At 38.9% G+C, this 24,188-nt stretch overlaps 3 protein-coding genes across 3 annotated transcripts; 2 read left to right on the top strand and 1 right to left on the bottom strand.

The window, feature by feature from the left end:
* The first annotated feature begins 441 nt into the window (after positions 1–441).
* coro1a (coronin, actin binding protein, 1A) lies at positions 442–7,496 on the top strand. The gene is made up of 11 exons (XM_084569900.1): positions 442–681; positions 1,818–2,021; positions 3,121–3,243; positions 3,337–3,466; positions 4,237–4,418; positions 4,758–4,877; positions 5,626–5,730; positions 5,818–5,963; positions 6,186–6,243; positions 6,350–6,565; positions 6,794–7,496. The coding sequence occupies exons 2-11, from the start codon at positions 1,824–1,826 to the stop codon at positions 6,884–6,886; spliced, it is 1,371 nt and encodes a 456-aa protein (XP_084426026.1). The 5' UTR covers positions 442–681; positions 1,818–1,823; the 3' UTR covers positions 6,887–7,496.
* On the bottom strand, positions 7,195–9,850 carry cldni (claudin i). Its single transcript, XM_084569901.1, has 3 exons — positions 9,700–9,850; positions 8,504–8,636; positions 7,195–8,371 (listed from the first exon to the last, which is right to left on the bottom strand). The coding sequence occupies exons 2-3, from the start codon at positions 8,633–8,635 to the stop codon at positions 7,874–7,876; spliced, it is 630 nt and encodes a 209-aa protein (XP_084426027.1). The 5' UTR covers position 8,636; positions 9,700–9,850; the 3' UTR covers positions 7,195–7,873.
* Positions 9,851–11,544: 1,694 nt separating this feature from the next.
* ppp1caa (protein phosphatase 1, catalytic subunit, alpha isozyme a) lies at positions 11,545–22,866 on the top strand. The gene is made up of 8 exons (XM_084571271.1): positions 11,545–11,680; positions 11,973–12,067; positions 16,867–16,998; positions 17,264–17,494; positions 17,585–17,689; positions 17,780–18,003; positions 18,794–18,928; positions 19,077–22,866. Exons 2-8 carry the CDS (start codon positions 12,013–12,015, stop codon positions 19,191–19,193), a joined length of 999 nt encoding a protein of 332 aa, XP_084427397.1. The 5' UTR covers positions 11,545–11,680; positions 11,973–12,012; the 3' UTR covers positions 19,194–22,866.
* The last annotated feature ends 1,322 nt before the right edge of the window (positions 22,867–24,188 follow it).

Genomic DNA, 24,188 nt, shown 5'->3' with positions numbered 1-24,188 from the left:
CAGTTAGGTAAAGTTTGTAGCTCGGGGGTTTGAAGGGCCCTTTGTGTTTTAGTGTTACACCTCCTCATATAAGAGCCAAAAATGATGAATTAAGGCAACCAAGAGGCTCTCACATTTCCAATAATGCAATGCAGGTAGAAATAATCTTGACCAGTAAAACGTTGAGTAATGAATCTTTTTATATTATCTGTTATAATTTGGTATATTACATATATTGCACCTCTGCCCCGAACTGTGAATCTCAGGAATGCATCACATTAGTCTGAAGTTTCACTGACAGGTTAATGCCTTTGAAAAGCTTTTTTACGGTCGTTCCACATGTCAGAAGGGAAGTGTTAATGAGGTGAATCCTCACCCAAGCCTACTTTCATTTATTGCTAAATGCGAACTGAACTCCACACAATCAAAGTGTGCATTGTTGTGTCAGTTTTATCCTGATATTATCTCACTAAAGGTCTCATAGAATGTGCACTGTGTTTGCCGTCCTGTTGCCTTGTGCACTTTTTCAACCCCAAAATGTCACAGAAGACACCTCCCACTTCCACCTTCATTTCAAAGTCTCACTTCCTCCATGTCATTTTGTGATGTACTTTAACCTACCATCTCCTCTAAGTTCTCATTCTGGTAGCCGGGTGCACTTCCGAAACTCCTTGAGCTGAATCACCCCCTCACGACTCCCAGGTAGGCCTGAAACATTTGTCTATGTTGTCATGCACCTGCAAACATCTCCAAAGAGATCATGTTACCTACAATATGTGCATTTATTATATAATAGTACGTTAAGTTTACAGAACCTTATTGATTTGAATTGGACATCTTTGTTCCTCATGTTCCACAAGGGCTGAGTTTCCTGCTTTGTGCTGGGCAATGTTTTCCATCACAACAGAGAGAGGCAGTGGTAGACACAGACTATTGAGATGCCTGATAAAATTACGGCTCACTCTGTAAAGGTTTATTAAATTAGGCACAGAGCAGCTTGAGAGGTCTTGTGATGCACATGCAGTAAAACTGTTATACTGAGTCTGAGCTTAGGCGCGGCTGCAGATTTCAGGAAGTAAAATCTACAAATGGAGGTAAAGCAAAACATTTCGTGTTTTTTGTTGTGCGTGCTGTTGCTAAAAGGAACACAGTTGGTTTATTTTTGCAGCTGTTTCTGATTGAACTTTTTAAGATGATTTGAGGCTGAACATAAGTCTCATTACACGGTCAGATTGATTCGTGCTTTGGTAAAGGATGCACTGTATACGTTTCAACTTACTTCCTAAAATAGGTATTAGTTTCTGAAAGGATTGGTGACAGCACGAGCGTGTGAATTACAAATAAGGAGAGGTTAGTGGTTTTATTGCTCACTCTAGAGGATGTGGTGTAACTGCCACTTTGTCAACTTTGTCTACCTTTTTAGGCGACACAGCACATGCAGGTCAAAGCGATGATAACTCGTGTTTTTTGTGCCATCCTCGTAGTGCCGTCTTGTTTTAATCACCAACAGTTATTTCAGTAAGGCAGACATTTAAGAGAAAGAGACATTTGAGAGTGCCAGTCACAGACAGACTAGAGGAAGCAGTTGTGAAAGCTTTTGCTTCCTCTTTTTTTTAGCTTTCCTCTGTCGTGACTTCCAACTGTGTCGTCAGCTTTTTGTCCATCAGTTTATTTCCACATCAAATCAAAAAGTTATTTTCTTAGTTTATGCATACAGATGATGACCTGTGTGGTGCATTTGAAAAAAAAAAATCAAATGTTCCCACCTTTCCTGCACAAATAAATTCCTGTCTATTTGTTTAAGGCCTGTCCTCAGAGTAAGCTTTGTTTTTTCTTAGTTCACCATGTCCAGGAAGGTTGTGAGGTCCAGCAAGTTCCGTCACGTCTTTGGCCAGGCTGTGAAAGCTGACCAATGCTATGATGACATCCGAATCTCCCAGATGACCTGGGACAGCAACTTCTGCTCTGTTAACCCCAAGTTTGTGGCCATGATTGTGGACGCCAGTGGTGGAGGAGCCTTCATGGTGCTGCCCCTGAACAAGGTGGGTCAAAAGAAAGAAAGAAGAAATGTGTATCTGCTCCTTAGCTGCTATCTCATGATACCATTTTTGGATATGTTGGCCACTTCACTTGCAAATTGGATATTGTTTTTTTTTCTTAACACGATGCTTGAACTGAAATTTGAATAGTGCCAGTCACCATCACACATTCAGCTGAATAAGGAAGTTTGATGCTGTCTTTGAGTCTTTCTCCACGTCACTTACTCCGCTGCTGAGAAGTTTTCACCATATTAGGAGTTTGTTGTCAGCTCAGCGCAGGAGGACAGGATGTGGCCTCGACGCAGTTATTCTGCAGAGTGTGTTAGGTGCCTTGCCGTTTCTATATTGCATTTTGCCCAAACGTGGCAAATTGCAATATTTGTGGTTCAATTAATGATCACCTGAATTCATCAAAGACTGGGGCCTCAATTAAATATGCTTGAATCAGTCTCTGTGTTTTTGAAAAGTCTTACAAAGCACTGAATAGCTTTTTCCTAAAAATAAAGATTTAGATGGTGTTTAAAATCTTAATTTACAGTGAGACAGTGTACAGACGGTACTACAGACAGTGGATTGTTCTGCAGGAGACTTTTTTTGTCTTATACTTTTTGTGGAGTTTCACTAAGCTCCATCAGACCTTTTGCAAACACTTTCACTACTGCATGTATATAGACAATTAATTGTTTAATTCATCTATCCATTTTCTGCTATTTATCAGTCATTAATGCAATTTATTATAAAAGCAAAACTATGTTGTTGAAAGAGCTTTTAGATAAATGTAACTTGGTGAACCCTGTAGAAACCACATTATTCATGGTTTTATCTCTCAGTAGTACACAATTCTCAAAGGACAAAAATAAGTGAAGGGACCATTGGGCATGAAATTGCAGAGAAATGCACTGAGAAAGCATGAAATAACCCTCATCCTGTTTTAAGATCCATATTAGTGGCATAATGCTTGTAGCATCTTACTTTAAGGCCCAGTGACCAGTTGTGATGTTTTTTTGCAGTTGTTGGTTCTCTTTGCGTTATCTTCTTCACTTTCTGTAGCTGTCTAGTTTCTGTATTATGTCTACATCCTGCTTGCTGTTTCTCTCTACAGACAGGACGCATCGATATGTCCTACCCCACTGTATGTGGACACACAGGTCCAGTCCTGGACATTGAGTTCTGTCCCCACAATGACAACATCATTGCCAGTGGCTCTGAGGACTGCAGTGTCATGGTAAGAAAATAGAATGTTTCATGCCTCACAAGACTTTAAAGTGTCCCATTGCATATGCAAGTTACATGTCTAAATGTCTTTGTTGGTAATTAGATTTGGGAGATTCCAGATGGTGGGCTGACCACGTCACTCACAGATCCTGTTGTCAAGCTGGAAGGCCACTCCAAACGTGTTGGAATCCTGAGCTGGCACCCCACTGCTCATAACGTGCTGCTGAGTGCAGGTATTACTTACATTTAAACGTTGTGGACCTGCTAAAACACAGTCTCAGTTGCTGCTGTTGCTGCATTTACTGATAATAAATGTGTCATGTATTTTGAGGAACCACGCAGAGATGAATGTGACATGTATCACAGGTGTTTAGTTGAATGAAACTCAGACGTTTGTTAAACAGGAAGTTCTCACAGCCTCCACCCACACTCTGAATACTGATCAGCAGCAACAGCAGCGTATTGCATGCACTCTCTGAACCTCCAGACTCTCTGTCAGGCTCTGAACTTACACTAAATAATTTAATAACCAGTCAACAAAATGCATACACATATAAAACTTTTTTTTAAATACCAACAAGAATTTGCATGGAATTATTCATTTGAACCACAGAGCTGGCTCTTTTTTTCTTTTTTTTTTTATCACAATGCACTTGATATACACTGAAGAGCCACAAATGATTAAATATTAGTGCTAACTTCTGCTACTATGGTAGATTTAGGAATGTTTAGTTTTTCCAGTCTTGGAAAAACCTGTAAGTGGAACAGAACCAAATCATTTGTCAAACACTGTATTCAAGTCTTTTTCAGTTGTTGTCATGATGTTCTGTTCTCTGTGCTCTGAAGCCTCTGTTCCTTGCAGAATTTTCTGAAAATGACACGTCTGAATCAGCTTTTTTCATTTTGACTTAAACTGTAGATTACTTTGTTCATAATGAGGCCACAGTTAAGCCCTTTACCCCTCTCTTTTTCTGCCACTGTTATCCCCGTCGTGTTTGTGCAGGCTGTGATAATGTGGTGATCCTTTGGAACGTGGCTCGCGGTGAAGCAGCACTGAGGATTGACACCGTACACACCGACCTCATCTACTGCGCCTGCTGGAACAGGGACGGGTCCAAGATTCTCACCTCCTGCAAGGACAAGACCCTGCGGGTGTTTGACCCACGCAAGGGCACCGTCCTCTTTGTAGGTTTCCTTATCTCACTGCACTTCCCTGTCACGCTGCTCTGTCACCAGACTCTCTGTAGCTGCACAGAACAAGTCAAATTGTACTTCTTCTTGAACAACTGTGGTGAAATTTAACTCACAGAACAACTGGCTGTTGTTAGTTATACCTAACAATGAGTTTGCTTCTTCTCAATCAATCATTAAAATGTTTAGAAAATAACTGACCACAGTAGCATTTCTAGAAATGATCATGGAAATGAATGTTTCTGAAACTTGGGGAAAACCCCATCTCTTTTTGTATAGTATTGCACAGATGTAATATTTCTGTATGACTCTGCTCTACTTTCATACCTATAGGAGAAGGAGAAGGCTCATGAGGGTTCCAGACCAATCAGGGCGGTGTTCATGTCTGATGGGAAGATCCTCAGTACGGGCTTCAGTCGCATGAGTGAGAGACAGGTGGCGCTGTGGGATCCAGTGAGTGTCTCAGACCGAAACCCTCTTTACTCAACTGAACAGCTGCAAAGCTTGTGATTCTTTCTTTATGTTAAAATATTTTTTTTTTTCAGTATTTCTCCAAAACTTTAAGTACACATTACATACTGCACAACATGTAACAAATTTGGCACTGAAAAAGCTACTTCCCTGGGACAAATACTGCTAAATTCTGAGACGTCAGTGTGAATGCTTGAAACTGTTCAACCTTTAGCAGATAAGTGTTTATATAGGACCTACAAAAATATGCTTTTAAAAACATCCCCTCCACATATGGTTTAAGACATGTAACAATACTTTGTAATATGATATCAACTCTCACTCCCACATTAAAATATCCAGACTCTATAAATAGATTTAAAGGAAATATTATTCAGGTTTAAAAGTTGAGTTGCTGCACAAAACTCTCTTTAAGCAGATGACTGTGAAAACTGATACACTCCACACATATATCACTCATGAAAAGATAAATGAAAAAAATAGTAAATAACAGATTTCACATCATAAACTGTCAACTGTGATTTTGGGATGTATTCAGTTGTTAGGGAGTGACACCACTGTTTCACAACAAGCTTATTACAGCACAAAGGGTGGCTGCTGTGCAATATCCCACATCAGTCTCAGTTAAATAAGCCCTGGCTTACCTGCAGTCTGCTAGCACAGCCTTATTACACTCTATGTCATATTAGATATAATCAAATTCATAATTATTGTACTTCTCCTTTAACAGAAGAACTTTGGAGAGCCACTGACATTGCAGGAGCTTGACACCAGCAGCGGAGTCCTTCTGCCATTTTATGACCCAGACACTGGCATCGTCTACCTATGTGGCAAGGTTAGATATAGATGTTGAAATCTGTGTGTCTGTATGTGTGTCACTCCCACAGACACATGCAGCTCACTTGTCGTGTCTTTTTTACAGGGGGACAGCAGTATCCGTTACTTTGAGGTGACTGATGAAGCTCCCTACGTCCACTACCTGTCCATGTTCAGCAGTAAGGAGAGCCAAAAGGGCATGGGATACATGCCCAAGAGGGGCCTGGAGATCAACAAATGTGAAATCGCCAGGTAGGTACATAATTGTAGCTCAGGGGTTTTTAAACATGCTCCCCCACTTTGGTCTTCTCAGATGTTCATGGCCCCCTGATAATCCAAAGGATTTTGGAGATCCATTTTTACAGAGTTGTACCTCTCACAAGTGCAAGCACAGCTGCAGACAGTCTAGTTTACGTCTGACATATTTAGGACAAAATTTACAACCTGAAATATGAAAATGATTTCTACCCTTAGGTTCTACAAACTCCATGAGAGGAAATGTGAGCCCATAGTCATGACGGTGCCACGCAAGGTAACGTTTTAACAAAGTTTATCTTTATCTATCAGAATGAGTTTCCAGTGGTTACAAAATTCTGCTGTTTGTCTTTAATCCAGTCTTTCCTTCTCTGCCTGTTTAGTCGGATCTGTTCCAGGAGGACTTATACCCGAACACCATCGGTCCCGAGCCCTCGGTTGAAGCTGATGAGTGGTTTGAAGGAAAAGATGCACAGCCTATTCTGATATCCCTAAAGGAAGGGTTTGTAGCAACCACCAAAGCCAAGGAGTTCAAAGTTCACAAAAGTCTCCTGAAGACCACGACTGCTTCGGCAGGGAATCAGCCGGACAGCAGCGGGGTAAGTCTTAGGATAAACGTATAGTTCTTAACCTTTATGCTGCTTTATAGTTTTTCCGACCTTTGAAAGAAAAGTATTGTTGTTTTTTAACTCATACATTTATCCCATGGCTTTAGTTAACTCTTTAACTAAGATTGCGCATGCAGAGCTTAATATGGTGAATAAACAGATATGTGTGTGTAATCAGACTTCATCACATCACAGCTGTCTTTCTGTCTCTCTTCTCAGGAGGTTCAGACCTTGAGGAAGGAGGTGAAGGACCTCAAAGCAGCGCTAGAGGAGCTGACCAAGCGTGTGAGTGAGCTGGAGAGCAAGCATTAAACAAGAAGAATTCGATAAACAAGAAAAATAAATCAAGCGCAGAAGTCAAGAGAGAAACAACAGCGCAATGAAAGACAAGAGGAAGAAGAGTGCTGTTGACTTTTGATTGTAGTTGGACAAAGGGAGAGATAGAGATAGCAGACAAAACTATTCTTATTGTTGCTTGAAGCTTGAATTTGTTTATTTGGTTTTCTGTGATCAATTAGAACAAATCCTATTTTAATATATGCTTTTAGTTTGAAATAAAATCTTCTGTATTTTCAAAGTACATTTTTGAGTTTTGTTTTAAAGAACACATGAAATACATATTTGAATTAGACCAATTTTTATTCTTTTATACCCATCATCTTACAAATTAGAAACAAAACAAAACCACGTCTAATAAGGGTATGATAACATGATGTGACATACAACGTGGACTCTTGAGAACATGTCACAAGAGGATCAAGTGCACACAGATGTTCCCTGAGGCCTACTGAGATGCATTTGGTTAAATCAGTTTTTACTGACATCGGTGATATAAAATATTAAAGAGAAAGACACAAATGATATTCAAATATATGAACCTTTGGAGCACCTAACGTTTACAGTATCAGATTATTTTTCTTCTTCTAAAAAAAAAAAAACCTCTTCAAATATTTCTAGAACAGTAAGGGGAATGCAATTTTTTTGTGGAGCAAGCATATCACAGTTGTGTATTGTATGTCAAAGTAGTAACCAAAATAAATCATTTTAACTCTGAGGTCAAAAGATATATTGTGAGTTTGATCTATAAATTGCATGTTTCACTTTTATAACCCAAAACTAAAAAAATCACCCGCATAACTACATGAATATGAAAATTAAAACGAGAAGGAAAACTAGAAAGTTATTATCAGAAGTTTATATTTACACATTTCCTGTTTGTGTTTTCCCTAAAAAAAAACTTTGCTGCATTATTGCTTATCTCCTCTTTTCTCTTAAACATCAGTCCCTCTCATAAGGCCACTACACGTAGTTTTTGTTTGGGGCTGAGGCACTGTTGCTGTAGTACTTGGCGGTTCCTCCTGAGCTGCCAGATCTGGGCTTGCTGAAGCCGCAGATCAGGCCCCCAGCCAGAAGGAGAAGCACACCAGCCCCCCAACCTATGAAGATGCATGCTCCCAGCTCCATCCTCTCAGCGTTCAAGGGGTTTTTGAAGTTTTGCACAATAATGTGTGCGGACCAGCTGACAGGGATGATCACCAGGATTCCGGCCAGCAGCAGGCCCACCCCGGCCACTATGCTGATCTTAGGCTTGGCGTCCTCATTTTCCACACAGGTGGTGAAGTCGGCGCCACAGAACAGGATGAGAAGGCTGAGGCCGCTGAGCATGCAGCTGATAATGGTCAAGGCACGGGCAGCTTGCAGATCAGAGGGCAACACCAGCAGGGAATCATAGTTCTTGCACTGCTGCTGGCCAGTGCTCTGCACCACACAATTCATCCATAAACCCCCCTGAGTGCTCTAATCACACAAAGACAGAAAGACAAAATAAGTATACAGGATACTATTGTGATAATTAAAAATTAACATTTCATTTGATGGTTAATTGATCCAAGTTGAAATTATAGCCTGTGCTTCCAATTTTATAATTACCTGTGAAGTCACAATGTTGGCTCCTGTGAAGGAGGACACTTTCCAGCGAGGGAGAGCACAACACACAATGACGCCAATCAGACCAATGACTCCAAGGGCCACACATACAATATGAACTGCAGCTGATCCCATTCTAGAAAAGACACAATAGAGAGAAAACACAGAGACATGAGGGAGATAATTAAGTTACTGCTAATTCATAGTACTTTATTTTCTCGTCAGCCTTTGGCTAAATAACATTTACTGTTTGTTTCTGAAACTTCTCTTCTCTTCATCTAAAATTAAGTTTTCTTGTCTGGTTATGCGGGAAGAAGTAGTCGAAGCTCCTTTCTGATCCAGGATGTAGGAGGTATTTCGGTGTTGTTACTTTGGCATTAAAATCTACCTTCGGGCTGGGGTTTTTTTCCGAGATCACATGAACGTACAGATAAACAATGGTATCCTCTGACAGGTTTTAACTTGTCCTGACAGGAGGGGTTTCTACTCAAGACTGTAGGCTGAGACTGGCTGAGCCTCTCCCTCACATCTTTCTTCAAAGTTTTCTCCTTTACATACTTATTTTAGGGTAAACTTATGGTTTATCTTCATATAAAAGAGAGCTGAAGATTAGAGTAAAAAAAAGTAGGAAATTAAATTTTTTGTATTTATTTTGTAGTATCTGTAACCAAAGGTAACTGAGTGATGATGATCATTAAATCCAGTTTTCTATGCCTTTTCCTTAAATTTACTGAAATAACAAAGGAGACCCATTCAGAGTTGGAACACCAGGGTAATTACTGCTGGTTGGAACAAGCATAAAAAGACTATACTTTTATTCATTATAAGCATGTATGGCCTGCCCTTTCTGAATCGAATAAACACTGAAAACAATGTACCTTTAAAATTGTTTTAACTATTTAAAAAATACTGCGTTTTGCATAATACAATTGTTTAAATTAAGGAATGCCCCTAAATTCTTACATAAACCTTTAAATACAGGGAACACAGATAAAAAAGAACTGAACCTTTTATTCCCTATTTCTAATCTCACAGCTGTTTATTCTCACACTGTTTTGTTTTTTCTAGTGTCCATTAAAAAAGGTATCCAACTAATCCTCAACCAATCCTTTTATCCTCTCTTTTCAAGCTTTTTCAGAATCTCTTCTCGGAGATCAGGCTGGCCATTTGAGTAAAAAGCAGACAAAAAGGAAGCCTACCTTTTATAAAAATGTAAAATGCAATGAGGTGTCTGTTGAGGTTCTTTGTTCCTTTCTGCCCGTGCGTTGTTTTGAAGATGCTCTCTTCTAGCGTAGAAGTGTTGTGAAGAGGCTGCGTTTTTAGAAGCGGTATTTGTAGAGGAATGTGAGGTTTAGGTGGGGCTCAGCTTGTGTAGGGGAGTACACAGGAGGGAACGACCACATAACTAGACTGAACTTGCCCTATGTATGTTTCCCTCTCTTCTCCTGCCTTAAATCTACTCTGGGGATGAGGAGCTGTTGTTTTGTCTTAGTAGTAAAAACTCCTTAGCATCAGTTGTCAAAATTGATCAAGAACTATAGATGTTCTCATGATGACTGTGATGATGCTGATGCTGAATGAATTGTTTTGGCTGTATTCGTCACAGGGAGCCAGAATAAGAAAAGTTAGTCATCTGGAAGACTGCCCATTTTTCCCTCTGTGTACCCTGTCTGCACAAACAAATACCATTCCACACACGCACCTAGCTCTGTCGAAACTGTGATGACACATAGAAGGTGACCAATTGTGGAAACCAAGACAGAGTGGGCTTTTTTTGCGTAAGATGATAAGCTGGGTTTCTTGGGATGTTGAGAAGGAAAGAAATTGAGGAAATGAAAAGGAATGCAGCCTCTAACTAAGGCTTTATCAGCAAGTGATACCCACGTACACACTCATAGTTTTGGTTCGCATAATATACAGAAAAATAAGATCTGAGTTTGATAGAGGCTTCAGTGATGAAGAGTTTTCAGACACGCATGTAATTGAAATTAACTATATTTTAATAGATAATTTTAATAGAAGTGAATGGCTTTGTTATTACAAACATAAAATAAAATTATTTTACTAAAGTTCTTAGAATAAAGCAAAGACTTGACACTTCTGAAATCTATGCTATAAGTATAATTGTATGCAAATATAATTTATGTGAAGTTTGGAAGTTTGAAAATATTATCGTGTTCATGATTTAATATATTTTGGGGCAATTTACTTTTTATCTGAAGTTATTAAAAAATGAAGATATTCAAGTTAACACATGTCTCAAACATTTACTTTAGTAAAGTATTTACATGAATGTACAGTATTGTGATCGAGCACCTGTCAGGTTATCAGTTCCACTGAAGCTTTAGTGGAGTCAATTTACACAAATGCAATTAATAAACATATATGATATAAAATTATATAGTAGTAGTAGTAATTGCCACTGATGTCAGCTATATGCAGCCTGAGCTCCATTACTGGTTGCATGAAATTATGCCCTTGACAAGAATGTTTTTCCATTTGTGACTTTGTTCCTCGACATTTTAAAATATCTGGAAAATAATACCATGCCTCAATATGTCTGATTTAAAAATGGATATTGTGTATACCCTGTTATAATGTGAAGCAATCATAGCTGTGACAGTGTTTGTCTGCTGACAGTTGATTTATTCTACTGATTAAATAAGGGAGCTAAAAAGGAAGCCGAAGTCTTTCAGCATCCAAAATCCTACTATATTTATTTTTTTCTGGCCATGTGCTATTTCCGCCTCTCGTGAATAGGTCAGATCATATGTTCTGATTCAATTGGTTTTAGATTTTTATTGCAGTTCCAAATGTGAACACTGAATGGCGTGCTTTAAGCTTTAATTTGAATCTCCATTGATGTGGTTGTAAACGGGTGTGGGCGGGGCCTATATGTGAGACGGACCCAGCATGTGTCCAATCAGAAGCGAAAAGTTTGGCTCTAGATTTTATAATGGACCAATCATCGTGTGAGAAACGTGTAAAGAGATCGGTTTGATTGAGCCTCCTATGTTACCGTGGATGCTTCGGTACAAACGGCCCTCTTTTAAAGTTCCTGGGGAAGAGTGGCTCGCCCCGGACTAGCCACAGCAAAAGGACCAAGATTGAACTCGGAGGATAAATATTTACACATTTTTTTCATCCCAGAGGGAGCATTTGTAGTAAATCGAAGCCAAGGTTGGGGACATTTAATCTGTTTACAAGTTTTCTTATATAGCTAGCGTTGGCTAACTATCCGCGGTTCAGTTGTGTTGCTGCTAGTTTATATGTGTAGCTAATGTTACTTGGCTAGTAGCTACCTAGCTAGCTTGGTTAGCTCAAGCCCGCATAAGCTCATTGATTGTTCCATTCCAGGCATAGCTCGATAGCTGGTGGGATACATTCGGTAGCTAACCAGTGTGAATTATGACTTACATTATGACTAATTGTTAATGTGTCTTTCTTATGCTTTCTCTTCTTTACATTTAAGGTGCTGCTCAGAAAACCGAGGTCTTGACTGAATAAAGAAAATGGCGGAGCCGGACAAATTAAACATTGACTCTATAATTCAGCGTCTCTTGGAAGGTGAGAAGACCAAACCTACAATGCAAAAGCATCTATTTGATTATGCGATATTAGAATAGTATTAAGATTAAGGGTTAAGGGTATCTTGGTGTTGCCTACTTCAGATTGCTTTGCTCTCAGCCTCTATGGTTGGATTTGGATCAAAGGTTGTAACCATTTCAGTCCTTTTATTTTACAGACCGTTTAGCTCATTTTTGTAACGTTATTTGTTCGGAAAGATATATATATATATATTATTACAGGCACTCCTTTCTGTTGTCATTGCTGTTGTGATTTCTACAAATCAAGGGGAAAGACGTGATGTCACAGTGATGCAGTACGGATAAAAGGGGAACATGACACACTTATTTATGCAAATTACTTGTTCAGGATTTATGGGTTTTGATTAATGCATTTGCTTTTTTCCATCGAGGAGATTCGGAAGGTTGTCATTTTTGGGAGTCACATCAGAATGAACAGAAATGCCCAATTTGAGTAATTACTCTTGGAGAGTATTTATAAAGCAGTGAAAGACACTTTTAACTGATTACTTTCACTGCAAGAAGTTTTCCAATCATATTTTTTTTCCCTTTCCCCCTCTAGCTGTGTCATGCTTTTTTTGTGGCTGAAGGATCTGTTTACAATGTGTAGCTCCAGACTTGCCAGAGTGGCTTTTAATTAGGTGTACAAATATGCTTTGACTGACACAGTGTAAAACTGCTGGTCGGCTGTCTTTGTAACACTGCTGCTGCTTTTGAAGCGCAATATCAGCTGCTCACCTCATTTATTTTTATTAGGAAGTAGTGTTACATGTTTTGGTTTCAAAATGTATGTTTGTAAATGAGCATAGTTTTACATCTCATTTTTTTATTGTGCGTGATGTTGTTGAAAGGTGAAGTGAGTTTGCAAAAATATTGAGACATTTCTTCAGCAGATATGGATTAACTGGTAATCTGTATTTGTTCTGCATGCTAACCATTCCTTGGTACACTGTGTAAAGACAGACTTGTCATGGTTAGAAGTGTGTGTGAAAGAAAACAGGGCTGTTTATCTTCACATCCACATGATGATTGTGTAACAGGAGCCCTGAGGACATCAAACAGAGGCATAAATCTCCCCAGACCTCTCGGTACAGTTCATCTACAGCACACAAGCAAAGAGGTTGTGACCTCTAGGGTTGTCCTTGTAAGGCAAGTGTGCTAGACTTGCCTTACAAGAAATTATGTCTTCTTTACATGTACACTTAGGAGTTTCTCCTATGGCACTATTTGTATAGAAACAGCTTTGCATGGCAGTTTGACAGGAGCACCATTATTTATATACGTTAGTCAAGTCCCCTTTAATTATATAGCACAATATCCCAGACTTTCTAGACAAGAAACACTCCACAAAAGGTCTTGTGCTCCCTACAAGATGTAATTTGTAAAAATTGCACCTTACCCAAACTAATGCTGTTTATAAAGTTGACCTTTAGCCCTTTGTTTGTTTACCACCTTAAATATAGGCCCTACATGATCAGCCTAAGCTGAGCTGGTGGATGTGATCAGGATTATGCACAAATATGCATGTTCAATCTTTGTGCCTCCTGGGAGTTTGACTTTGCACTATGCTGGCTACTGGTTTGTTTTGTACATGGATTGTTGTACTTGGGCCGTGATAAGGTTGCCTGCCAAACAGAAGAGAAGACAAACAAGTCAGATAGTGTCAGTATTTATATCCTCTTATGTAACTTACTTGACCTTTTTCTCTGCATTTGTGGTTTTATTGTTTGGAATATTGTTGTTATACAGTTAAAACTTCAGGAAACTCAACATTAACTGTCCCACTGCAGGTGTCGCATCTCAAAAGATTGATAAATTATACCTTAGCGTCAAGAAGTAACCCTACTGCTTGCTGAATGTGTTTCGAGACCAAACCAATTAAATGTGTTTGGATAATGACCAGTTTCAATTGGATTACTTACGTATATCTAAAGCTAAGTGAATTCTGGGAGTGTGTTGCTAATACCATGTCTGCAGAGTGTGACATCACATAAGCCCAGCCAGCACTGAGTCAGGAGTGCTTGACCAAACCAACTGTTGTTTCCAACACCCCAGCAGATTTTCTGTTGCGCTGGTCCAGTTCTTTGTTTTCAGTCCCCATGACATGATCAGTGCCGTGGAAAGCCTTTTTGTCTGTACCCCTCATGATATGCTCACTGTTGCCCGTTGGCTATGTGGCTAACTTTGGAGTAAGCTCTGTCAGGGCTTAGCCTTCTGTAATCCAGGTTTTAAGTTACAAGCAGCCCTGCAGTATTTATACCTACTTTTCACTGCTTTTAGTCATCACTTTAAAAAAGTGCATTCATAATACTTTCATTTGTTGATTTCTACTCTCACCATTCCTCTTCAAGTGCTTTGCAAGCACTATTAAACCCGATGGTGGAGCGTCATCTATGACGCTATCATCAGAATATGCCCTTTAAATTTACTTTAGCATTTATTGAATAACAACTGTGAATAGGGATGTACCCATCCACTTTTTTCACTTCCGATACCGATATCTGAGGTTTAGTATCGGCCGATACTTATCCGATACCGCTACAGAAAAACAGTGCTGAATTATAATAATAAAATAATAAATAAAAATAATAATAACAAACTATGTCTCATTGTGTGGAAAAGACTGTGATCATTCTTTTGTGCAAGGCAACAGACTTGTCTTTCCTATTTTTTTTTTTTAAACAAATAAACAGATATAAATGTACTGAATTACTTATCTATTTAATAACTGCACCAGTACAGCAATCTTAATCCCTTGTCCCCAACAACTGACAGCGGCTGCCCATCCATGCTTCACATGCCTCCTTTTTGTTTTTTCAGTTAAACGAACTCGGCATGCTCTTTAGGATGAAATCTCTGGAGATGCTTGATTAAGTTGGTTGTGTTATAGCTTGAAGTTTTACCACCTCCCCTTGGAACATTCACTGCTGTGCAGGTATTGCACGTAGCAGTCGAATGTGTAGGCTCAGAAAAGTTCCAGATTGCTGATCCTTTCGCTTGCTCCATATAGATCTACCCCTATAGATCAGGCCCATTGTCACCGATACCTGACGTCTGCATGGCCAGGCTCAAGAAAATGAATTAGCCGTATCTTTCTTATGAGCATGCTGTTACTGATTGTGCCTATTGTCATCATAGAGAAACACATTTTCACCTGAGTGGGCAACTTTAAAGTGTAATGAAGCAGCGTTTTGTTCATAGACTTTGAATCTATCTTAAAATGCTTTTGAATTTGAAATGTCAGATTGCTTGTGGTAATTTTTTGTTGATGTTCAACAGGACTATTCATAATAGGAAATATGTAATGATGATGATCTCACTATTGACCAAGCAACTAGCAGTTGGCTCTCTGTGTATTTGCTTTGAGCTTTGAAGTATTACGTTACAAGTTAAGATGTAATGTTAAGATGTAATGTTGTGAAGGAAATCTAATTTGAAAAGCGATATAGTTCTCCAGTCATCATCCATGTGTGCAACGCTGTGGCATTTAAAAGTAAAAGCATTTGTCTGTTCGCCGACTGAGAACTGACAAGTATTAAATCAATTCCATAAACATTATAGCGAGCTCTGTTTGTACGTGGCTTGAATATAATTGTCACTTGGATGGTTGGAGGCTGCTCCGTCTCTGCTCTACATATATTACTTGTTCAGTAGGCTGTGTAGAATTGGTTTGGTGGGAATGAGACTCCTCATAACTAGGCTTGTTGGGAGCTGCTTTGGCATCAAACAGCATGAGTGGGGGCGTGATTGATTGGGTCAGCAATACAAACAAACATGATTCCATACTTCAGATGGGAGCAGGAATCTTGTTTAAGTGTCACACTCACATTCACTGGGATGCAGTCACATGGCATCACATCCAAGCCCTCCACTTGGCATGTAAATGACCAAATATGTTCAACTGATTTCCTATTGGTTGTCCTGGTTTGGTATGAAATATGCATTTTTCTGTTGTTTACATCACACTCATACCTTTTCTAGCATTAAAGCCTTGATGACACTTAATTCATGTGGTGTGGGATTGTGATTATTAAGAATGTCAAGAACATAAGTTGGGTTCCTCATTCAAGTATTTATTATGATTTGCCTCAGTTATGTGCGTGGTATGTGTGAGAACCAATGACACTGAGACACTTGACAAACCTGTCTTAAGATACCATCAGCTAGCTGCTTGACTGGAACACAACAATACCTTCATTACGGCACAAAAAATGCAGTTGATGTGATGTATCTTGGACGTCTTTTTGATTTGAGACTACAGACAGTAGCCTGCCACTGTTTGCTTCTTAACAGTGCATGCTAAGAGAGTCCTAATTAGGTGGTTGCACCACTTTTGCTGCTGCTGAACAAGAAGGGGAAGTGGGTTTCATGTTTGTCTCAGCGTCAGTTGGAACTGCCACCTAAGCAATAAGACTTGCTTTTGAGCCTGACAGTGTCAAGCTGGTTAACACTAATCAGGTTTTCTCAGATGTGCTTCACAGGGGTGTTGTGGTTTGGTAAGCATTAAAAGTGTAGCTTGTGTAAGTAGCTTGTTTTTTAAAAAATGTATCTTATGTGGTTACCTGATGAAGTGGCTGTTAGACTGAACTGCTAACAGAATTTGTCAGCATTTGGCTGGTGGGAGGTGTTAACTTCCTGGTCTGGTTCAAAATATGAGGAGCATGTTTCATTGTGCTTTATGTCAGTCTTCATTCAGTCTTACAGCGCTTGAGTATAGCCCTGCCTTTTTGGTTTTACTGTATATCCCGTAAAACGTCTCTCTTTATCTTCCTTTGTCAGTCAAGGGTTCTCGGCCAGGGAAGAATGTCCAGCTGACAGAGAATGAGATCCGTGGCCTTTGTCTCAAGTCCCGTGAAATCTTCCTCAGCCAGCCCATCTTGCTTGAACTGGAAGCTCCCCTCAAAATCTGTGGTGAGTGTTAATGAACCGAGGGGTGTGTGAATTTCACTGGCTTACTCCATTCAGACCAAGTGTGAAAATAAAGTCTAAGAGGCTGCACTGCAGACTCATGCATGAGACGGTGCTCATTAGAATGACTGAGTTTGTGATCAACTACATATTTACTCTTCTGTAACTGGTGGCTTTCTGCTGATAAGTGTGAACTCCACATACAAAGGCATCTAGATCCAGCAGCAGTCAAAATATTCTGTTTATGCTTTTCTGCTGCCCCCTGCAGGTGATGTCCATGGTCAGTACTATGACCTGCTCCGGCTTTTTGAATATGGAGGCTTCCCCCCAGAAAGCAACTATCTGTTTCTGGGTGACTATGTAGACAGAGGAAAGCAGTCACTGGAGACTATCTGCCTGCTTTTAGCCTATAAGATCAAATACCCAGAGAACTTTTTCCTGCTTCGTGGCAACCATGAATGCGCCTCCATTAATCGAATCTATGGCTTTTATGATGAGTGTAAGTATACAAAATGCCTATCGATTTGGAAAAACATGCATGCGTTCTTGACTGATTTACTAAATTTTCATTCTCCTCTTGTGTTGGTAGGTAAGCGACGGTATAACATTAAGCTGTGGAAGACCTTCACAGACTGCTTCAATTGTTTACCTGTGGCTGCCATTGTAGATGAGAAAATCTTCTGCTGTCATGGAGGTAGACCTTGTTGATATATAATTTTGAAACGTTGAGGTAATGGGAATTGGACTAAGATGGGTGTGTGTTGTCTGCGTGTCTTCTCTCCAGGCCTCTCTCCTGATCTTCAGTCGATGGAGCAGATCCGCAGAGTAATGCGACCCACAGACGTGCCCGACCAGGGTTTGTTGTGTGACCTGCTGTGGGCTGATCCAGACAAAGACGTGCTGGGCTGGGGTGAAAACGACCGCGGTGTCTCCTTCACATTCGGGGCAGATGTGGTGGCCAAATTTTTGCACAAACATGACATGGACCTAATATGCAGGGCGCATCAGGTAATGTTTACTAGTCATTGTGTACAAATTAAAAGCCAGGAGGCCATGGCCCATGTTAATTAACACTGTATTTATTTGTCCTTTATTTTTTATTTAAGGACTGCAATTGTACACTCACAACCACTTTGGTTGGTAAATCCGTGAATTCAGTAACACAGCTCAGCTATAAATCCTCCATTTAAAAAGAGAATAATGACCAGATTTGATTGACACTGTCAGAGAGGTATTAATTTAATTCTGTGTTATTATTATTATTATTACTGAGGTTGTTGAACACGGACTGCTTTATAATGAGAAGAAACATGAGGGTAGAAGAATATTAAAATCACAATTCTATAAAGCGTAGTGCAGCACAACACTGCCACCAGCGATGACTATACTAGCAAACATACTACTGAAATAACAAGAACTGAACATTTTAATCTTTAGATGTAGATTTAATGTATGTTTTAATCTTTCTAAATAGATTTTTTTTGGAAGATCTGTTATGTTGCATTTTGCTTGGTTATACACACTGACATTTTAAAGTGGCAAGGAGCTTTAATTCAGCATATTCTAATCAAAAAGTACAGTTCTTTTGCTTAATTTTATCATCCATGAGCAAAGTATAAAGCAAATTGTGAAATATAATGTCCATGGATGTAAATTAAATTTAAGATCCAATACTTTGTTAAAGAACCTGAAAATCTGAATGTGTGATGCTTCTCACATTAACATGTACCAAAACCATTCCAGCTCCTTATTTCTCTTTTGTTACATGCAGTATTGATGGTCTCATTTCTGTCTACAGGTGGTTGAAGATGGATATGAGTTTTTTGCGAAGAGGCAACTTGTCACTCTTTTCTCGGCTCCCAACTACTGTGGAGAGTTTGACAATGCTGGTGCCATGATGAGTGTGGATGAAACACTCATGTGCTCCTTCCAGGTGGGTTTAACGGTTCCTCTTTTTTTTTTTTTTTTTTTTAAATGTGAACACTGAAAATAGGTAAATACTACTTTCTCTCTGAATCTCACAGGGGTTCAGTGTTTCTGTCTGCCAGTCTTAATTAAGAACTCCTTTGTCTGTCTCACAGATTCTGAAACCAGCAGATAAGAAATTGTATCCTTATGGAGGAGGGGGAGGAATGGGATCTGGGAGACCGGTCACTCCTCCGCGAAATTCAGCCAAGGCTGCTAAAGCCAAGAAATAACACCCGCCGGGTCCCCTGCCCAAAACCTGCCACCCCCTGTCGGCCCAACGCTCTCTTTTCCTCTACCTCCCAAACTTGTTTCTCCCTCGTCACCAAACGGCAACAAAGAAAACAAGTGTCCAGGGTTCAATCATGTTTTTTTTTTTTTTCTCTGAAACTATTTTTAAGTGTTTGTTTGGCTATTTGTGTGCAATTTTTAAGTATGAACGTGTGTAAAATGTGAGAATGATGCAGAGGGAGTTGCTGTATTCTGTGTGTATGTCTTTTCTTCCTCCTTTGCCCTCTGTTCTGTTTTCCTGTCAGTTTTATAGAAATGGCTTCTTTCCATCCATTATGTAAATTCAAACCTGGCTCTGCAGGGGAGGAGAGAAAGGGGAAGAGAGAGAGAGAGAGAAGAGTCTTAGCTGTTTATGTTAAGCCTCTGCACTGTTTAATGCTAAACACAAGCTTTTGTACATCCTGTTTTAGAGGTCCGTGTATGTCTGTGTGATGGGTGGGTGGGTGGTGAAGGGCTGGGATCGGGAGGTTAGGGGATCAAGTTGCACGGTCAAACTGTAATGGCACATACCACTCACTGGGTGCACAGGTGGACAGTGGTGCTTGAAAGTTTGTGAAGCCAAGATTTTATGTATAAATATGACTTCAAATAGTATCAGATTTTCACAGAATCCTTTAAGTAGTTAAACAGAAGAGACAAATGAGAGAAATAATTATATTTTGAAATTTATTTATTGAAGAAAATGATCTAATATTACTTGTCTGTCAGTGGAAAAAGTGTATGAACCTTTGCTTTCAGTATCTAGTGTGGCATGCTTATGCTAACTTGATGAAGTCGTCCATGGAAGCTTGTCTACTTGTGGGACTGATGGGAAAATCTGATATTTTAGATCATATTTATGCAAAACATGAACATTCAGAAGGTTCCACAAGCTTTTCAGCAACAACAAATATGTGCAGGTGAATCCATGAATTTAATGGATTCACAATAAAAAATAAAATAAATCTCTTCCATTTTGGGAACCAATGATTTAGGATCACAGATGTGAGATAGTTTTGCTTTTTTGTAGATACATGGAATCAGTATGGTTTTATTTTTTTCTTTTTCTCATTTTTAGTTCACTGAAATTTGAAGACAAATAAAAATAACCATTTATTTGAAGTATGCCATCATGCTGATCACTTTGTGTTTTGCCATTGCTTCATCATATTGCCGCTCACAGTGGCTGCTCTTGTCTTTAGGTCTGGTACCTTTTGAATGGATGAGCTTGAGGGGATGTATTATTAATGAGTCTGTGAAGTGTCATTTTGACCAAGTTTACACCGAGGTAAAACGTAGGAGGATTTTGCATGGTGCTTCAGATTGAGCCAGTGATTGGTGGAAATTCATCAATTGTAGGTGAGGATAACTTAAGGCTGCTTTCTGGATGAGGTGTTGTAAGTTTATTTCAAAAACAGATCTTTGGATTAGAATTAGGAATTTCCTCAATGTTTATTTTCTTTAACAATGTCTTCTGAAGCATAAGCAGTTTATGAAATGGCAAAAGGACTGACAGGGACAAGAAACCAGTGACTCAGTCACTTTCTATTGCCCATTGCCTGAGAATTGTAACAGTAGATCTACTCGGTATACTCCAACTCAGGACGTCTTCCGAGGAGAAAGTGGCTTGATGATATTCTGTATGTTTCATTGTAAGCAAAAGCAAAAACCATAAAAGGGGAGATGAGATGGTGAATCATAGCTGTAACCTTTCTGTTTGAAGCACCCCAGTTAAGACCACTTCAGTTGATTCCATGATGAAAACAAAGAGTGGGTTTATTTAAATGTAAAACCCACACTGACGGAGAGCTGTTTGCAAGCTTAAACTGCGCGAAATCTGAGGACCTATGTTTGGAAACTTAAATCACATTTTTGGCAGTAGAAGATTGATCTTCTAAACCTTTCAGTGTGTACAGTATGGAGGATGTGAGCACAAAATCATAATTTCATGTTCAACATGAATATACTTAAGATAATCATGTACAGTAAATCCACCATAAATCTAGTTTAAATTTTATGTGATAAAGTAATTCCCAGGGGAACAGCTAGTACTAACTTCAATAAATAATTTTTTTATGCTTTGATGCTTAGATTGTGCTACATAAAATATATTGACAAGAATGTACTTGCATTGCTTGTGACTGCAGTCATCGTTCCCTGTTCTCATTTAAGTTTCTGTAAGTTTCTAATTTTCTTTCAGCAGCTTGCTGCAGGAAAACAAAGAGCCATGGACAGAATCAAATACATGGTTCTCAAGTCTAACAACTGTTGCTTGAGTGAAAAAAGAAACTTAAAAGATATTGGATTTTTACTCTGAATAAGTTTTTGTCAATATAACAAAATGTCTGCTTTACTTTTCTCCTGTGCATTAAGTTCGGTTGACATACAGGGTGTTCCTAGTGAAAGCAGGCCACAGTTCACCACAGGCTATTGCAACTGGTGAAAAATATTTTTTCTGCAATGTTTTAGGGTACTCAGCTACCCAGTTCTAATAACCCAAGCACTCTTTCTGCCTGTTACATAATCGGTGTGTCTGGTTTTACTTGTCTGCTGTCTGTCCTCATTCTTCAGCCCTCTGTCCAAGTATGAACACATGCAACTGCAGTGCTCCAGATTGTAAAGCCAGTATATACTGGTCAGACAGAAAGCAGTGCATATCACATACTGATACAGAGAGCAGGAAAGCTGGAATTCAGCCCCACCTTTTCTCCTTCCATTCCTTCAGCCAGAGGTTTGCAACTCAGTACCTTGATAGATTCTATAACATCAGTGAGGTTTTTTCAGCATCATGTGTGGCTTTATAATATAGATTCAGTGTAACCCCAACACTACAGCATACTACAGCGTATAAAATAAATCATTCTTAATTCAATTTGAGTAAGATCAACTCAGGAAGTGAAATTTAATTAAAGTGCAATGGTGTGATTCATAGAAATACATGCACAAACACTATTATTACAGGAAATGTGCAAGTCTGGCTACTTGCAGTTTCTGTTCACATTTTAAAGTGGCCAAAGTGAAATGACTTAAGCTCAAATTTGAAATGTTGGTGAGTGTGCGTGGGATGCTCTGTTGTCTAGAAAGATTTGTTGGGTTTATTAGTGAGTGCCTCTTGTTGATGAAGCTGATTTGGAAAAACATTTGTGAGTTATGATGTTGTTGAGACTATCTCCAATATAGAAAGATTGTCGTCAGCACTACAGAACAATTAACTGGCTCCTGTAAGAGATGCTGAAACTTTATTGAACTTGTAGATCTCTTGAATAAATGGTCCAATAAAAGCCACTGTTATTCTCATTTTCATAGCTGTACAGAACTGTGCTTACAACATTTTTTAAATTGCTTCCCTATAGTTAAAAGTTGTTACCTCTGAAGATCTGCTCTCTAATCACATTTGATTCCTGTTGTTTTTACTGACAAATTTAACCCTAGAAACTGCAAGCTTATTAGTGTAGGATTTTTTAATCAATCAGGGATGTTTTGCACCATGCACTGTCGCTGGGTAGATATAAAGTCATTAGATTATTACAATTAAGATAATAGAAACAACAAATTTAACTGTATTTTTTATTTGTATTTCATTTGTTGAATCACAGACTGTCTCTGTTTCAAGGTAGAAATAAAACATTGAATTTGTACATTTGTGTCTGGTCTTTCTTTTAAATGTGAAAGCAGCATTGTATAAATTGTATACAACAGTGCTGGGAGAGTAGTTAGGCCGCTTTGTTATTATCTGCCAAACATTTGCAGTATGAGTCAGTGGCACTAGTAGCTTCTTTATCCCTCTCTGCGCGTTTACTAATTTATTAAACGTCAGTTGGCTCAGACAGCACAAAGATGGTTTACAAAATCAAGACTGACAATGCTGACTGTAAACTGGTTTGTGAAAAAAGAAAATAGCAACAGAGAATTTCTACATGTTGCCAGTCTCTTCCTTCCTCTTCTGTTTTAAAAATGGACAACACAGTTTGCTTTCTTCTTTAAGCCTGTCATTGTAGTTGTAGCAGAATTCAAAAAAAAGTTTCAGAGTGACTCAGTCTAAACAATGGTATTAACACTTGTAGACTCTAAATTGAATCCCAGGCATCTGCTTTATAAGTAAACATAGCCACATCTGATAAATGGTAACTTGCCACACCTGCCTTCACCTCACATTCACATTCACTTTCACCTCATCTAAACTGAAGTCTCTGTCTGCCAATTTATAAATCATGATACTGATTCATGGTCCAACTTCATGAAAGCATTTTTATTAGGTAAAAGCATTAAATGCTATGTTTTAAATGTGCCAGAAATCAAATACAAGCTAAGAGGGCGTGACTATGTTTGATATACTGTATAACTGAATCATAATCTGTGGTTAATTCATTCACTGAACCACATAAAATACTTCAACTGTGCTGTTATTTAGAGAGAGTAATTCATGTTATCCACTTCAAGTCCTTGGGCATTGCTGGGAGAATGAATGCCTGACACTCCTCAAAATATGCAGTATCGACCCTTTGGATTGTGTACTAGTTGAAACCTGTCCACAGAGTGGAAGGCTGGTGGTGGTCGAGGTTGGTTGCACAGTTTGTAAGACAGACAATCTGTATACTAAAATACTGCAATTTTACAGTAAGAGTATATAAAAAAGCTTATTTTAAAACATTTTGTTTGTTTATTCCAAAAAGGATCTTTATCTATGGTAAAGGAAGATTTATTTCAAGAGAAGTGGTGTGTGGGAGATAACTTTTAAAGTTAACTTTGAATCTACAATGGCACAATCCAAACCAAATGCAAACATAAGTGTGGTCCCTCTACCAAACTCAGTGCACAACGTTACACTTCCCCTCACTCTAAAACTGATTATGGAACACTCAGTAAAAACAATTAAACCAGAGTTTTGCATACATCAGTTATTTCAAATAATGCAGTAAAGAATGCTTTTATTTTGAACTATGACATATTGAGAAACA

Source organism: Chelon labrosus, assembly GCF_963514085.1.
Source record: "Chelon labrosus genome assembly, chromosome: 21".
Classification (NCBI taxonomy): Eukaryota; Metazoa; Chordata; class Actinopteri; order Mugiliformes; family Mugilidae; genus Chelon; species Chelon labrosus.
This window is presented reverse-complemented; position numbering and strand designations above follow the sequence as displayed.